General features: G+C 41.1%; 1 protein-coding gene and 1 long non-coding RNA gene across 6 annotated transcripts in view; both read left to right on the top strand.

The window, feature by feature from the left end:
* LOC310758937 overlaps nucleotides 1-15,700 on the top strand; it is a 140,399-nt gene that overhangs the window by 111,106 nt on the left and 13,593 nt on the right. The window lies entirely within an intron of this gene.
* MIA3 (MIA SH3 domain ER export factor 3) overlaps nucleotides 1-15,700 on the top strand; it is a 37,454-nt gene that overhangs the window by 9,681 nt on the left and 12,073 nt on the right. For all 5 annotated transcript variants that reach the window (XR_014545795.1, XR_014545796.1, XM_083604754.1 and 2 more), the window contains 10 exons: nucleotides 40-126; nucleotides 866-3,608; nucleotides 5,359-5,634; nucleotides 7,922-8,061; nucleotides 11,161-11,292; nucleotides 12,032-12,053; nucleotides 12,937-13,025; nucleotides 13,217-13,294; nucleotides 13,378-13,488; nucleotides 15,113-15,184. Coding sequence is in view for 3 of the 5 variants with exons in the window: in XM_083604754.1 (XP_083460880.1) it covers nucleotides 40-126; nucleotides 866-3,608; nucleotides 5,359-5,634; nucleotides 7,922-8,061; nucleotides 11,161-11,292; nucleotides 12,032-12,053; nucleotides 12,937-13,025; nucleotides 13,217-13,294; nucleotides 13,378-13,488; nucleotides 15,113-15,184 (3,750 nt within the window). In the remaining 2 variants the exon portion in view is untranslated. The remainder of the gene's footprint in view (nucleotides 1-39; nucleotides 127-865; nucleotides 3,609-5,358; nucleotides 5,635-7,921; nucleotides 8,062-11,160; nucleotides 11,293-12,031; nucleotides 12,054-12,936; nucleotides 13,026-13,216; nucleotides 13,295-13,377; nucleotides 13,489-15,112; nucleotides 15,185-15,700) is intronic.

Below are 15,700 nucleotides of genomic sequence, written 5' to 3'. Positions count from 1 at the left end.
TCTTATACTGACCCTTCTATTTCCTTGTTTTCCTCTCAGGTTGGAAATGAATTTGGATATTTCCCAAAGGATTTACTTGAGATAAATCACATTTATACCTATGAAGAACTAGAATTGCCAACAGATGTAAGTTATTTGCAAGTTTCTTTTGATCTACACACTATTCAATTCTCAAGGCTCAGGAATATGCATGGATAAATCCATGTCTTTTAAAGGGCTCACTTTAAAAACAGACCATATAAATGAACCCAGGAGAAGAAGGGGAAAGGGCAGATTGAGATAGAAAAAGAAGAAAAGCTGTTCTTTAAAATATTTTCTCCAGCAACAAAATTCTCTGTATTTTAGACCAATAAATTCCTCTGTTTGAGATCCAGGATCACACCAGCACAAGTGACAAAACTTCTCCCCCTTCCCCTCTGCAGCCTCCCACACACTAAAACAACAGCAGCAGCAGCAGCAACAACAACCCTGCTCTGGAGGGCCCCCAGTCTTCTGGAGCAGATTTTGTGGGAGGCTGCGGAGTGGGGAGTAGAGGAAGGGGAAGTCCTGGTTGCATAAGCAAAATCCATTGTGCAATTGGTACATCACAATTTATCAGGGTTTCTGTTCTGTACAACCTGATCCTATGCCTGTGTCCATAAAGCCTTCTTTCCAAGGAAGCAGGCACAGGATTGTAGCACTAAACTTGTTCAAAATCTAAAGGAGTTCTTACTATCCATTTTAAATAGATGACTCCCTTGTGGATCTTAGTAGGAACAATTAAAATCTAAATTTCAGCTAGGTTAAAGCAAGATGACAATATAGTAGTAAATTTTAGAAGATAAATTATTTCTTTAAGTAACTAAGATTATTTATTTTCTTTCAGGAAACAGACTTTGTTTGCTTTAATGGAGGCAAGGATGATTTTGACAATTATAACGCAGAAGAGCTTTTAAAATTATCAGAGGACATGGTGGCTAGTGATGCTGAAGCTCAGCTAGAAACTGAAAAGGAAGAGGAAACAGAAGGTGATGAGCATACAGTGTCAGTAGAACCAGAGACTGATGGTTCTGAAGTGGGCTCGGAAGTCGACAGTGAAGACCATGTAAAAATGGGTCAAAAAGACAATTTTATTTTTGAAAATAACGAGAATGTAGAGGGAGCTCTTGATTCCAAGAGCAAGGACCTCACTGTAAATAGTAACACAGACAATCCTCAGGGAGACCAAAGTGCACATCAGCCTTCAGAAGAAATGCTGCAAGAAACATTAAAAGTGCCAAAATATGAAAGTGCCAAAAACTTTAGTGTATCTCAGGGCAAAGCTAAACAATCAGATAATGGAGGCGAAGATGATGGCACTGACACACATCTACGCCAACACGAAGTATTGGAAGACTTGAAAACAACACTTGGCTCAACTGCAGATGCCCTTGTGTCTGATGATGAGACGACTAGCCTTGTTACACCTCTAGATGATGATTTCAGCGAAGATCTGGGCATTGACTCTTACGATACAGAGAAGCTTGAAGAACCTGAGGAGCAGTCTGAAGAAATCCCTTTGCTGTCTTTTACAGAAGAAACAAAATCATCAGAAGACCCAGAAGCTGAAGAGATGCCATCTGATGGGGTTTATGAATCAGCAACTAGTGACCTTGACGATGGCATTGCGGAAGCTGCAGGAAGATTTGTTCATGAGAAAAAAGATGACTCTAGTTTACTAACAAATTTAGGCGATAAATTTTTTGCAATTGTCAGTGGAGGTGAAAGAACAGTTGATGAAACTGATGGAGACAAGGAGGAGGAGGAGGAGGAAGATGATGAAGATAATGATGAAGTGGTCCTAATCAGCAAGAAGGAAAATACAGATGTGTTAGCTGATTCAAAATCTTCAGCAGAAGATGATAGCATCATACCAGAAAATGATTTGATTACAAAGAAGATACATAATGTAGATGTTGGGGACCCTAAGGGGGAAAAACATGAAACTCAGGACTACGAAGAAGAGTATTCAAAAGCTGAAGTTGAACCCACCATAGAAGAACTGCAAAGCACTTCTACACATGATTTTGGTGCCTTTTCTAATTATGGAGGTGGCCGGCAGCCTAAAGCATCCATGGGAGCTAAGGAAAAACATTTAAAACCACCCCTAGGTGATATCAAAGATGACCCAGAAGGCCTTTCTCTTCATAAAATAAAAGAAAAGGAAACAAGAGATGGTCACATTGAAGATAGCTTAGAAAATGATACAAAACACAAAACTTTATGGGAAAAAATAGGCAAAAAAGATGGCGATGGTAAACAGCCAATGAACATTGTACCACACTTGGTGGAAGAACTAACAAATGAATCTCAACCTGAACTGGGCGCTTCTGACCTTTTGGAAGGCAAAACAAAGCAAGATGGAGAAGATCTTGAACTTGGGAAGGTGCTCAGTAATACGAAGCAGTCAAATGACTCTGCTATGAAAAGCATTCCCACAGAGGAAGATGCTGAAGTGCCTGTTGTCCAATCTGAACAAGAAACTGTAACCCAGGATTTAAAAAAGGAGGAAGAAGAGAAGAAATTGATTATAGAAAAATCCCCGCAAGTTACACAACATAGAAACCTTACTCAGCAAAACACGGAAGAACTTAAGCCTGTGGAGTTAGATGCTGAAGAAGATGATTTCCTTGAAGTACTAGAAGAGGAGTTACTACAGGATGAAAATGCAGCGAGCGCAAAACTGTCTAAAGAGAGACTTGCAGATGAACAAAGTTTCACGTCAGAGGCTGAAAGTGGTACCACTCAGTTGCAAATGCCAAATGGTGCTATTTCAAGAGCTGCTAATCCTGTTGATGCAAGAGGAGAAGATGCAATAACAACACTTGAGCAGGCCAAGAAAGATGGCACGGAAGATTGGAATGAGGCACAGGAAGGAATACAAATAAATAAAGATTCTCAGCTGAGCGAGAGGAAGGAAATCAAAAAGGTAAATCAGGAGGAAGTGGAGCCTCAAGTGAAAAATTCTCTGCTTCAGGAAAAAACCCAGTATATACATGATAAAATAATGTCAAATAAAATAAATACTTCTGAGTTAGAACACAAGAATGACTTTCATGAAGAGTTACAGACCTCAACAGAGCACCAGCGTTCCAGTGATGACTTTGGGCCTCAAGAGGTCTCAGAAAAAACAAATGAAGCTGCAGAGCCAGAGTACAGTGAGTCTGTGAGGCAGCTCAATATAATGAAAGAATTTCTTGATGAAAAACGTATTGCACGTATCCAAAAGTATCTTGGACCGCAACATATCTTCAGGATAGAATCTTTGTTTCATGACATGGAGTTGGAGCTGATGTTTGCTCAGAAACACACTGATAACCATGCAGACACTGAAGAGGCATTGGACCGGATCCTTGAATCTTCAGAGTCTAATATTCTGGATGTTCTGAACAAAGTTTTAGATTCCAGGGAGGAAGAAAATAAAGAGGAAGTGATCAAGGAAATTGATTTGTTTGATGACGAAGCTGCCTTAATGGATGACATCCAGGAACTAATGTATTCATTAAGGCAAAAATACTCTCCAGTTAGCGAGAGTGCTCCACTTGCCTCTCTTCCGGAATCTGGGATGGACTCTAGTGAATCCATTACAGGTAAGTCTTGAGTCTGCAGTCCTATGCATTCCTAGGAATAAGACCCACTGGACTTGGTGGAACTTACTTCTGAGAAGATTTGTGTAGGATTGTGCTATATTTTGAGTTATTGACAGGGCTACAAAATATGCCAGAAACCCTTGACGCATAGGCACCTGCAAACTTGATGCTGAACTTATTTAAAGTGTTTCTCGAACCCTTGTCTAGGATAATTGCTGAGGAAACTTTTTAAGACAGCTGATGAACTCTGAATCAAAATGATTAATTGCTCAGTGAATTTAACAAACTATTTCCAGATTTAAATCATGGTGTTTTACTTAGAATGGAGTTGAATGTGCTTTATGTTGAAAGCCTTGATGGAAATACCCTGTGTACCTACGCAGAGGGAGCTTATTTTGCATTCAAATGTGACACCCCACCTGCAGTCTGAAGGGATACAGAATAGTATGCAACTGAGCTTTACTTAGAGAAGGCCCACTGAAATTAATAAACATGACAAAATTAGGTCAATTAATTTTAATTAGTCTACTCTGAGCAAAACTTTAGCTGAATACCACTCACAAGGACTTTAGTGTGACAAGTGGGACATAAAAAAATAAATAAAAATACCACACCTAGAACTAGCCTGTTTTTTTGTTTTGGCTTGAGGCTTGTGAAGGCCAAGTGTGAGAACTTCATTTTTACCTAGAAAGTCTCTAATAGGATAAGCCAGCTTGTCATATTAGCAATGAGGTCATTCTGTTCCCCAGACAGTGGTCTGGGGCCTGCATGCATATTTTGCCACACAAATTGACCACCTTCACAATTGCTCAGCTGGCACTATCTGGCAGTAAGAACTTAATAATTATAGAGCATATGTTCTTAAAATGTTTGATTATTATATATTTACTACATTCAAAATGAACATGAAAGATGAAGCATTAATTTGTGGAATATCATGATTTATTAAAATTTCAAACTCTTAAGAATGAACTTGATGACAAAAAGTTTTACCATATATTTGTTTCACCACTAGTTTACCAACCTTGGGATAGACAATTGTAATTTGTATTCTGTGCTACTAAGACAATAAATAAAGATTGAAAGTTTGATCAGTCTTGAAAGCCCCACTGAAAATGGACTGCATTTCCAGCTTCATATAATCTGCATATCCATGTTGAAGTTTTGGTTGCTAATCCATAACCATTGGAAATGTTTCACTTGTTCCTTTTGAGGAACAAATGTTAAACAGCGGAAATATTTTGAGTTGGCAAGTCCTGACAACGGCCTGTAAAAATCCTAAGGCTGAATATATGCTGGCTGTTTGTTGGTCAGTTCTTAAACATTTAAGCTTATCTCTCTAGTTGGAAATTTATTTAAAACGGAAGCTAGAATTATTCAAAATGGTCAATCTGAAACAACAATATGCAGCAATGTTGCTGAAGCTAAGCTGGTCAGTTGGCCTGCACAGAAGAAAGTGTATATGTCCCTTGAGTTCTATGATGTAAGAAAGGCAGGATAAAAAACAGAATAAATTAACAAAAGTTCACAAGTCCTGCAGGGGATAGTGGCCATTCCTATGAAAAAAAGTGTTTCATATTACTAATATTTGTATTCTGAAAAAATGTTTATAGAAATTCCTAATTCAGAGTTACTGAAATGAAAGTAATGTATTTGCAAACAAAGAAAAATGTGAAATTTAATTTAAGAAGTAGGCAAGGTGCTGGCAGGTGTATAACCTAACTAAAATATATACTTCTGTTCACTGTAGCTAATGCAAAGGAAACTGAGCATGACAGACATTCTATAGAAAGCCCTGTAGAGAACCCTGATCAAGAGTTACCACGAGATTTGGAACAGATGTCAACAGCAAAGGAAGACATTATTCACCCAGATGAACCAAAAGAACATAGGGATATTTTGGAAAAGACTGGACCTTCGGATGAAACAGAAATCAAGGGTGTCCTTGACAGTGACAAAATATTGCCAATTGCGGATACGACTCTTATATCAATTGATTCAGGAATGGAGACGGACATCATTCCAGGTAACCTTTTTGATAACTGTTGTTATTTAACTTCTTTCTCTTAACAAAAAGCAATGTAGTTTTTAAAGGAAGCATACCAAATGAAGTCTATAAAGTAGGCATATTTATATTCAAAATGGTATATTTTGCTGGTGACATTATTGTCTAGGTTTTTAAAGATTTCCAATGCCCAAAGGCAGGTGGCGCTGTGGGTAAAAACTCAGCGCCTAGGACTTGCTGATCGTATGGTCGGCGGTTCGAATCCCCACGGCGGGGTGAGCTCCCATCTTTCGGTCCCAGCTCCTGCCCACCTAGCAGTTCAAAAGTACCCTTAAGTGCAAGTAGATAAATAGGTACCGCTTTATAGGGGGAAGGTAAACGGCGTTTCCGTGTGCTGCGCTGGTGCTGGCTCGCCAGAGCAGCTTTGTCACGCTGGCCACGTGACCCGGAAGTGTCTTCGGACAGCGCTGGCCCTCGGCCTCTTAAGCGAGATGGGCGCACAACCCCAGAGTCAGTCACGACTGGCCCGTACGGGCAGGGGTACCTTTACCTTTAATGCCCAAAGGCATATTTACAAAGAAAAATATAAAAACTTCTCATAGAATTGTAGAGTTGGAAAGGGACCACAAGGGTCATCTAGTCCAACCCACTGCAATGCAAGAATATTTTGTCCAAGCTGGGGCTTGAACCTGCAACCCTGAGATTAAGAGTCTCATGTTCTTCCGACTCAGCCATGAATGAAATTACTTATGAAATTAAAGTCAACACCTTAATTAAGCAACTTACTATGATTGAAGCTTCTGGTGCATGTGGAGTTCTCCCATCCAGATGAGCTCCTGCTCATTTCTGTAGAAATGACAGATCCCTCTGTACATATGCCATTTTCTCCATTTAAACAAGAGATGCACAGAGGGCTCAGAATTTGAACCTGTGTTATAGAAATCCTACCTTGATATGCTAGTGTAAGATAATCAGTGGTGATTTTTTCACCATTTTTTTCACCATTTTCAAGTCAACAATTCAGCAGACAAGATCTTCTAAAATTATGGTCATCAACAGAGAAAATGTATCTGCATATAAGTAAGGTTCTACAGACAAATCTCTTTAGATTTAGAAAGTTTTCTCTAAATTGTGGTATGATGACAGTATTGGATTATGAGTGAATCAGTAGTGTATTTGAACTGACTTAACCCACTAGGCTGCAATTCTAAAGACATTTACTGGGACATAAGAATTACTAATTAGTGAATACAGTGGTGCCTCGCAAGACGAAAAGAATCCGTTCCGCGAGTCTCTTCGTCTTGCGGTTTTTTCTTCTTGCGAAGCAAGCCCATTAGCGCCTTAGCGGATTAGCGCTATTAGCGGCTTAGCAGATCAGCTGATAAGCGTCTTAGCGGATCAGCTGTTAAGCGGCTTAGCGGCTTGGGAAAAAGGGGGGGGGGGAGGAAAAAACCCCCGCAGGAACTCGCAAGACATTTTCGTCTTGCGAAGCAAGCCCATAGGAAATTCGTTTTGCGAAGCACCTCCAAAACGGAAAACCCTTTCGTCTAGCGGGTTTTGCGTCTTGCGAGGCATTTGTCTTGCGGGGCACCACTGTATGCTTAGGATCATGTTGTTAGGTTGCAATAGTATGTGCACTTACAGCACAAGCCAGCATATATTTACTCAAAAGTAAGTCCCATGGATTTCAAGACTTACTCAGATTGACTAATGAGTAAACAAGCTGCAATATTGAGATGTACAGGTCTGGGGCTCGATCTAGACACATAAAAAAAAAAAGTTTCAGCAAAATGCATTGTAAACCTCATAGCGGGAAATCACGTTGGGGAAAGACGGAACTCCACAGTGCCATCTGGTGTCACAGTGTTATAACACATATAAAACGCTTTTTCTTCACTAATGTAGCTGTGTCCTGGGATACACTTAAATTAAGACTTAAGTAGGGCCTCTGAACAAATATACAGTAATTGATAAATTTTGATTGCCTCTTCCTGCATATTTTTGGACTAGACCCTACTTGCATGAAGTGTCTTCCTCAATGTGTAATGCACACACAATGTAAAATAAATGTAAATGGTGAGATCATATCCTTGTGAAATATAAGGAACTAGTCTGAATTGTGACCAGTTTTTATTGCTTTTATTTATGTATTTATGACTCTCCCTTCTTCTGAAGGAATGTGGGTGATGTACAACAGAAGATAAATGTGTTAATAATTATGCCAAAAGAAATGTATTTGTCTTTAAGATGCTTTTTTTTGCTGAAGACATTTAGTGAAAATAATATATGGAACTTTTTTTAACCTAAGGTATAATTAATGCTAAGGATGATGCCACAGAAGAGAGTAGTAATCCATCAGATGCAGACTCTACCGCTCCACATTTACCTGCTGCCTTGGATAGTGCTATCTTATCAGCAAAGGAAAATATGCGCCCCTTCACAGAGCTTGTGAGTACCTATGTAATGGTGTATATAATCAGTGTGGTGTTAATGTCTAAATACATGTTTAATTTAAAATTTGTAAAGAAGTTTAAGCAAGTCGAAGGGTATGCAGCTGCCTGATCTTGTGCATATGTGAGTCCCACTGTGGTTCGGTTGAGATCCCTCCCATGTAGAAATACAAAGGATTGCAGCCTTATGCACCCAAGTGTGCTTGCAACCGAGTCCGAACCACGTTCACACAGAAGCATGTTCAAAGACAGTGGTACCTTGGTTTTCAAATGTCTCCATTGATGAACATTTCAGTTTTCAAACGCCGTAAACCCAGAAGTAAATGCTTCAGTTTTCAAACACGCCTCAGAAGTCAAACATGTCACACAGCTTCTGTATTGAGGCTTCGGTTTTCAAACCTTTCAGAACTTTCCGGAACGGATTATGTTCAAAAACCAAGGTACCACTGTAATTTCAGTGATAGTTGACTGCTGTTCAAGCATGTTTAAAAGATTTCAGCAAACACACACCTGGAACCCATTATGAGAAAAGCAGCATGCATGGCGATGATTTTTAGTTGTTTAAAACCAGCAGTAGGAACACCCATGCTGCTCTCCTGCTCAAAAAAAGAGCCTTCATTGCCTGTTCTTCTAGACTACCCGTTATATACAAATAGGTGGTTCCCCCCGCCCCTTTTGCACACACCTGAACGTAAAAGGTACGCGCTTGCTCTTGAAGCCAAACAGTTTTGCCTCCAAAGTAACTTAAACCAGTGCCGTTTGAGGAGCTGAGGCCTGTGGTCGCCTCCAGCCGTGCTCTCGCTGTAACTCCCGCTCCCCGTATCAAGTGAACGGCTACAGCGCTTTCCTTCGGGAGTCAGAGTCCGCGGGAACGTGCTGCCACCCCATTGCCAAGCCAACAGCACCCGTCCCGGTCTGTCACCGCTGCTCCCGCCCTGCCCGCCCTCACCGACTTCCGGCAAGGACCCGGCGCGGCCACCTTCCCTTCCGGAATCTCCTTCCCCCTGACCTGCCGGCACGGGCCGATGACGTCACGGGGTCGCTCGAGGGTCAGCGCGAGGTGACGTGTCCCTGCGGGGAACACAGGCGCCGTATCAACGGCCAGGGAGAAACGGGCCAAGTTCGCCGCCGCCGCCGCCGCCTCCTTCCCGTTCAGATAGTGGCAAGCGTCTCTCCCCGCCCACCTCTCCCCATATGGAGTCCGTCAGTCCTCCCGGCGCCCCCGGTGGCGGCGCAGCGCTTCTCCTGGGGCCGCTGTCCCGCGGCTACGCTTCCCTCACGGGCCGCCTGCTGGAGGTGAGCCGGGGGCTGGCGGCCAGGCAAGGGGCGAATCTCGGCGGGGTCCCAGGAGGGGGAGGGGTTGTAGTCGCAGGGGTTCTGGTCGCCCCCTTCTCGCAGGGGGTCCGCCTTCCAGGGCTCTTCATATTTTAACGGCTCCGAGCACCCGTTGGGGGCTTCCGTCGCACCTGGGGAAAGGACCGTGGCGGCGGCCGAGGGAGGCGGGTGGAGGTGAAAGTAACCCGATGGGCCTTTAGAGACATTGCGAGGAGAAACTAGGTGAAACTAGTGCTAGAGATGACACAGGGAGAAGGGGAAACGTGGGTTTCCATGCGACCGAGGAAACGACAGAGGAGGATTTTGTTTACTCCTTGCCTCTCTCTCTCCACCCACTTTCGCAGGGCAGATGTGGATCGGCAGAAAGATTTAACAAACGCCGGTCCGGTGCTGGGGGTGGGGAATGTAATGCCGTTTTTAAAACGCGTGCACAGCCCACAAACAAGTTGTGCCCTGAAATGGCTTTTGCAGAATGCAGAGTTCCAGTGGGGATAAACCTGTTTAGATCAGCTTTCGTGGTTCTTGCAAGTTCGTGGGCTCACAGGAGCTAGGAGCATAAAGGAGATCAGACAGTTTTCGAGGGTTCAGTAAATGGCCCTAAAGTTGAATCTTGACTGCTTTCTCTCGTCCCAGCCCCCCATTTTACAGTGAGTTGTTTGTAAATGTTTGTGGCTCTGAAGCCTCATGCTCCTGTATCATGTAACCTCAGACTCTTCCGGGAAATAAATAGGGCATCCTTCCCTTCCACTTTGCAAACGATTCTAGAAAACATAAATTAGAATTATGCACATTTCAGTAAAGTTTTCTTGTTTGTGTCTATATGTTTTGGGAGAGAGATCACATAGATCCTGTATTGCTATATGTGTCATAGGTTTCAGTATGACAAATACCTAATTCTTCTTGTGTGGAAAGATCTATAGTGACATAGGAACCTGGAATAATTGTGTTTTGAGTTCTGTGTGAACAGAGTCCTAGTTTCTCCACTCCACCCCCTGTTTTCTGCGTATCAGTACACCTAGTGATGCAAAGGTTTCTGGGAATGAAACTGAAAGCTTGTGTAACTCTCAATAACAAGATGTTGTAAATGTGTGGTGTAATAGCAGGCTATCAAGGATCCAACAGCTTTAATTCAACATACATACCTTTGATTCAACACACAACTTCAAAACTTAGTAAAGTATGGGTTCTGAAATTTACTTTCTGAATTTTTAAGTATATATATACATTGAAATTCTAATGAGGAATAATTTAAGAAAACCAACAACTTGAAAGTCATCAGGGATTTAGACTTAAGATAATGTTAGGTTTAACTTGGCTAAATTTAAATGTGTAGGATGTTGTTGTTGAAGAAGAAGAATAAATCCAAAAGTTAACAGTAACAGGGAATATTGATTTTGTTGTTGTTGGAAGAATCAAAAATTAGAATTTCTTTAAGCAAATTCAGAACAGAGGGAAGTGCTTGTGAATTCCTTTCCCACAACCCAGCTCAAGCTGCCTTATCTTTGGTGAGAGAACCCCTTAGATTTTGTCATACTTTACATTAAGTCCTTTCTGTTCTGGTCTGTGTGCATATGATTAGGCTATAATTTTTGGTTGTAAGGATGAAGCTTGACAGGCATATGAGACACAATTGGGAGTTGACCCCATTGAAATTAGTGGACATTCTTCTGTGTAAACTTTCCTATGAGTTTGGTGCATTTTCTAAATATGTACTCACTTGACAGCTTTTAAGAAAAATAAAATTTGCCAACTTTTTTCTTAGTTGGTTTCAACACTACCTGAAGACATGCAGCCTGGTCCTGACTTCCATGGACTTCCTTGGGAGCCCATTATTATTACTGCCTTTGTGGGATTTGCTACACTTGCCATTTTCTTGTGGAGAACTTGTCTATCCGTAAGTTTATTTTCAAGGTTGGATACAGTATACTGATGTTTAGTTATCTGGCCGAGCTTTGACAGTTATGATTATGAAGTCTTTCAGGCTTCAATATTTGGTGTCAAATATTTCTACCTTCAACAGTAAAGCACATAAATTTATTTTAAATACTTTTTAATGAAGTGTTTTAACAGAAAACAAGTCAGTGCTGAACATTTGTGTCAAAAGTGCCACATTGACACTTACTGGAAACGTACTGTTCTGCAGTTGCTAAATCCAATGTTAAAATTGAACAATAAATAGTAATGTCAAAGATGGATCCTTGCTAGACAGTTTCAGTACTGATAATATGGACAGTGGTCAACATTCTCAAAATAAAGGGAGAAGTTTCTATAATAATTTGTATGGCAAGTTTATTATTGCCTCAAATTACAACATCAATGATAGAAGGCTTGACAGGCAAGCTTCAAACTGGTACTTGTTGTTCTTTTATTTTAGTTTCAAAATCAAATGCTTTTAATTGTACCCACACAGTAGTTACATAACCAGAACTTTGGCCTGACTTTGAAGCAGAACCTAAAAGCTTTTATTAGAAGCTTGCTTGCATAATGTAAATTGATACTTGCAATGGAAACCATGCTTGTGTTGATATTTATTGGAGTGGTTATTGACAACCATTTACTTTTCATTGTTGATGGCATTAATAAAATGGCATAATCTTTCTCATAATGCTGTCTTTTATCCATTCCTTTTGTAGGTAAAGAGTAGAATGTATCAAGGTAGGAATATTTTCTCCTTGCGATATTGCCGATTGTATGGCAGGATTGCTTTATTGCTTAATATAACTTTGAGCACTTAGTATCAGAATTTATTATTTAATACCACATGTATAAAGAGCCATTTGGACACTTCAGTATTCTGGCTGCTCTTTACTCTGTTGGTCTGGGGAGATCAGGTTGTAATCCAAAGATTACATGTACCTGTCCCTCAGGTGTTTTCCTGGACTCATGGGAACTACCACGTCTGTCTCTACACCTTTGTGCTGTGCTGGATTCTACTTAGGAGAATCTCCCAAGGGTGGTTTGGTTTTTGTTTTGAGAGGGTAGGGAAAGCAGTGAGAAAGGAAGGCTTGAGAAGCTTTGGTGCGTATACAGGCCTTTGAATCCTGCCTGTTTCCCATAGCCCCCTTTGTACTGTCTGCCTAACTCTTTCCAGTGCATCTTGAATGTGTCTTTCCACACTACCTCACTGGAGCTTTGACATAATAGGTTTCAGTATGAAGAATACCTTCCCCTTGAGTCCCCCAAAAGGGTCATAATGCAGTGTGTCCGTTAGCATAAAATGCAGGAGCTTCACACTGAAGCCTAATAGAAGATCTCCAGGGTGGGGAAAGAGCCCTTTTTCCAGTGAACTGCATGCACACTGGAGTTGGCAGCCCCAGTTCAGGGAAACTGAATCTAAGTTGAATGATAGATCCATGATATATTGTGATGTCTAAGCTTACCATTTTCAGCAGCTGACATCAGTGTTGTGGGGTGGGAGCCATGTTGGGGCATTTTTTGTTTGTAATTGTTGAGGTACATGTGATGTGTAAGGGTTAGCAGAGTAGCCCAGTTCTACAGAAAAATGCTCCACATTTGTCCCTAATTTTCTTTTTTCTAGTGACAGAAAAACAACTTGTAGAAAAAATTAAAACTCTCTTAAAAGAAAAGACAGAAATCTTAGAAAAGATGTCGGAATATGATCAAAAGGTATTGTGCTGTCTGCATGTCTTTATTATTCTGAAGTTAAAAATTTAATATCAGTGTTTGGATAATCTAAAATGTGCGTGTCCTCTACTCTCTTTTAGTGGTATAATTGGGAAGATCATAATTTGGGATATCAAAAATGAAATTAATATTAAGTTTCTACTTTCCATGTTTGTTTGTTTTCTTTTAAAAAGATAAAAGCAGCAAAAGAAGCTGTGAACGAGGCCCAGAAACAAAACACAAATCTCTCAGATGAGGCTACAGGGCTTAAGGTATGAAACAAGGATTTTATTCTTATGACAGATGTTTAAAATATTTAAACAAAATAAACATATCTTTCCATTGCTGTTAACAGGACACAATCAGGGGGCTTAAAGAAACAAACCATCTGTTAGACGAGCGAGTGAAAAAATTGCACACCATGCTAGAAACTGAGAAAGAGCACTACTCAGAGAAACAGAAACAAGTAAGCAAATTCTCCTACTTTGCTACTGGCTGTGAGAGTGTGGTTAAGCTCCTTGGAAAGGTGGTGGTGGTTGAGAACTTCATGAACACTTGAAGAGATGAACTTTTTTTTACTTCAATTTGACATTAAATTCTGTAATCTGTTTAATATTTAAATGTCAGCACTTACGATTGAAAAGTCCAGTAACTCATATTTTCCATTGGGTTTTGGAAACCTGACCATTTTTGTGTGATGTGGGCCCTCACTGCTTTGGAATCCACACAAATGGTTCTCGTCAGCCACACATCCTTAGAATTTTCCCTGGAATGTTCTATCTACACTCATGCCTCCAAGCTTTATTTTCAATATTTCTCCTATGTTCTGAAGGTAAAATAGTCAGGAGAATTAATGGTAACTTTTAAGTAAATAATCTTACAACATTTATAGAATTGTAGTGTTGGACGGGACCCCCAGGGCTATCTAGTTCAACCCCCTGCAATGTAGGAATCTCAGCTAAAGAATCTATGAGAGATAGCCATCCAAGCTCTGCTTAAAAACCTCCAAAGAAGGAAAGCCCACTACCTTCTGAAAAGTCCTTTACACTGTCGAACAGCTGTTACTGTCAGAATCTCCTTCCTTATAGCTTGAATCCATTGTTTGGGTCCTAGCCTCTGGAGAAGGAGAAAACGAGCTTGCTCCATCTTCCATGTGACAGCCCTTTAGACAGTGGCATAGCATGCGTTGCCAGCACCTGGGGCAAGGCAAGGATTGCGCCCACTACCCACCTTGTGGGCGTTGTGCGAGAGGCAACAGGTGGCCTTCCCTGCACCCTTGTGGTGGCTGCTTCTTACAGAGTTTGCCTGCTGGTTACTCTGTTTGCCCTCTCAGCTCAGTGAGCTCCCAGTGGGACCTGCGGCTGGCACTCTTTGGCGGACCTGGCAGCATCCCAGCAGTGCTGGAGCCACAGCTGCAGCAGGCCTAGGAGGAGGGTGGCAGAGAGCAGGCCAATCAGCCAGGCACAACCCTTCCCTGGCCACCTCTCCTTGGCCACGCAGTGCGATGGTGGGTGCTGGTGGACCCCAGGCGAGTGTGCATGCACACGAAAGCTCATACCAAGAACTAACTTAGTTGGTCTTTAAGGTGCTACTGGAAGGAAATTTTTTTTTTTGTTTTGACTTAAGCATACTGATAACGCTTAACATTTATTTAGCACATTGCAGCATTCAGAGTACTTCATAGAGCTTATTTCAGTCCTTGCAACAGTGCTATAAGGTAGGCTAGTAGTATTCACATACTGTGTTGGTGAGACTGAGAAATAGTGACTTGTTTGTCTAAGGCTATTTATGAATGTGCTCCTGACGCAATATGAGCCAGTATTCCAGCTCAATATGTATCCTTTCTTATTCTGAGACTAGTAAATGTGTTTAGGTATCTATGGTATGCTGCTCCTTTCTTTAGGGGGTAAGGAACCTATCTTTGTAACTGGGTTTCATTACAGAACTTGAAATAAATTATATTAGGTTGCCGGTAACCTGAAAGCCAGCTTAACTAGTTTACGTACTTATACATCTCAGTAAATGTAATGTCAGTATAAATCTTTTGTTTTCAAGTCCAATATGTATGCCACTTTTGTTTCTATTCACAGCTCACAGAAGCGCAGAAGTCTTTGGAGAACTTCCAAGAAGTCATCACATTGCATTCTGTAGAGCTCTCTGAGGTAACACATCTGGATTTTGAATTCAAGTAAATCTTTGACTTGATATCAGCATCACTTTAAACCACAGTTAAAAACAAATTACTGTTCAATGTGAATGCACAACTTGCTGGTGCATGCTGCTGAAAAGTTCTCATTCTGCTCTTCGCACTCCTGCTGTGCTCCCAGGACCAATTAAGTGTCTGGCTTGTCCTGATGTTCAAATAAACAAATCTATGAGCATTAAACAAAAGTTTTGTCTTGGCTTACTGCTTGTAGTTTGTTCAGGGTTAATACCATGAGCCTAGGTTTGAACATCATGACAAGTGAGAATCTCTCATGTTTCAAGGTGGTGCAACAGAAGTGGGGGGAGGAATGCAGCAGGAATTTTTTAGCTACATGCACATACAGCTTGTGCATTTGTATTAAACCATAATTCGTTTTTAACCATGGTTTAATGGGAGGTATGGTCTCCCAAGAAGAATAGAAGAATCTAAATTCTGAATGTTGCGGGTTATTGAATTATTCTGTGCTTTTTTG

Source organism: Podarcis filfolensis (genome assembly GCF_964270895.1).
Source record: "Podarcis filfolensis genome assembly, chromosome: 3".
Taxonomy (NCBI): domain Eukaryota; kingdom Metazoa; phylum Chordata; class Lepidosauria; order Squamata; family Lacertidae; genus Podarcis; species Podarcis filfolensis.
This window is presented reverse-complemented; position numbering and strand designations above follow the sequence as displayed.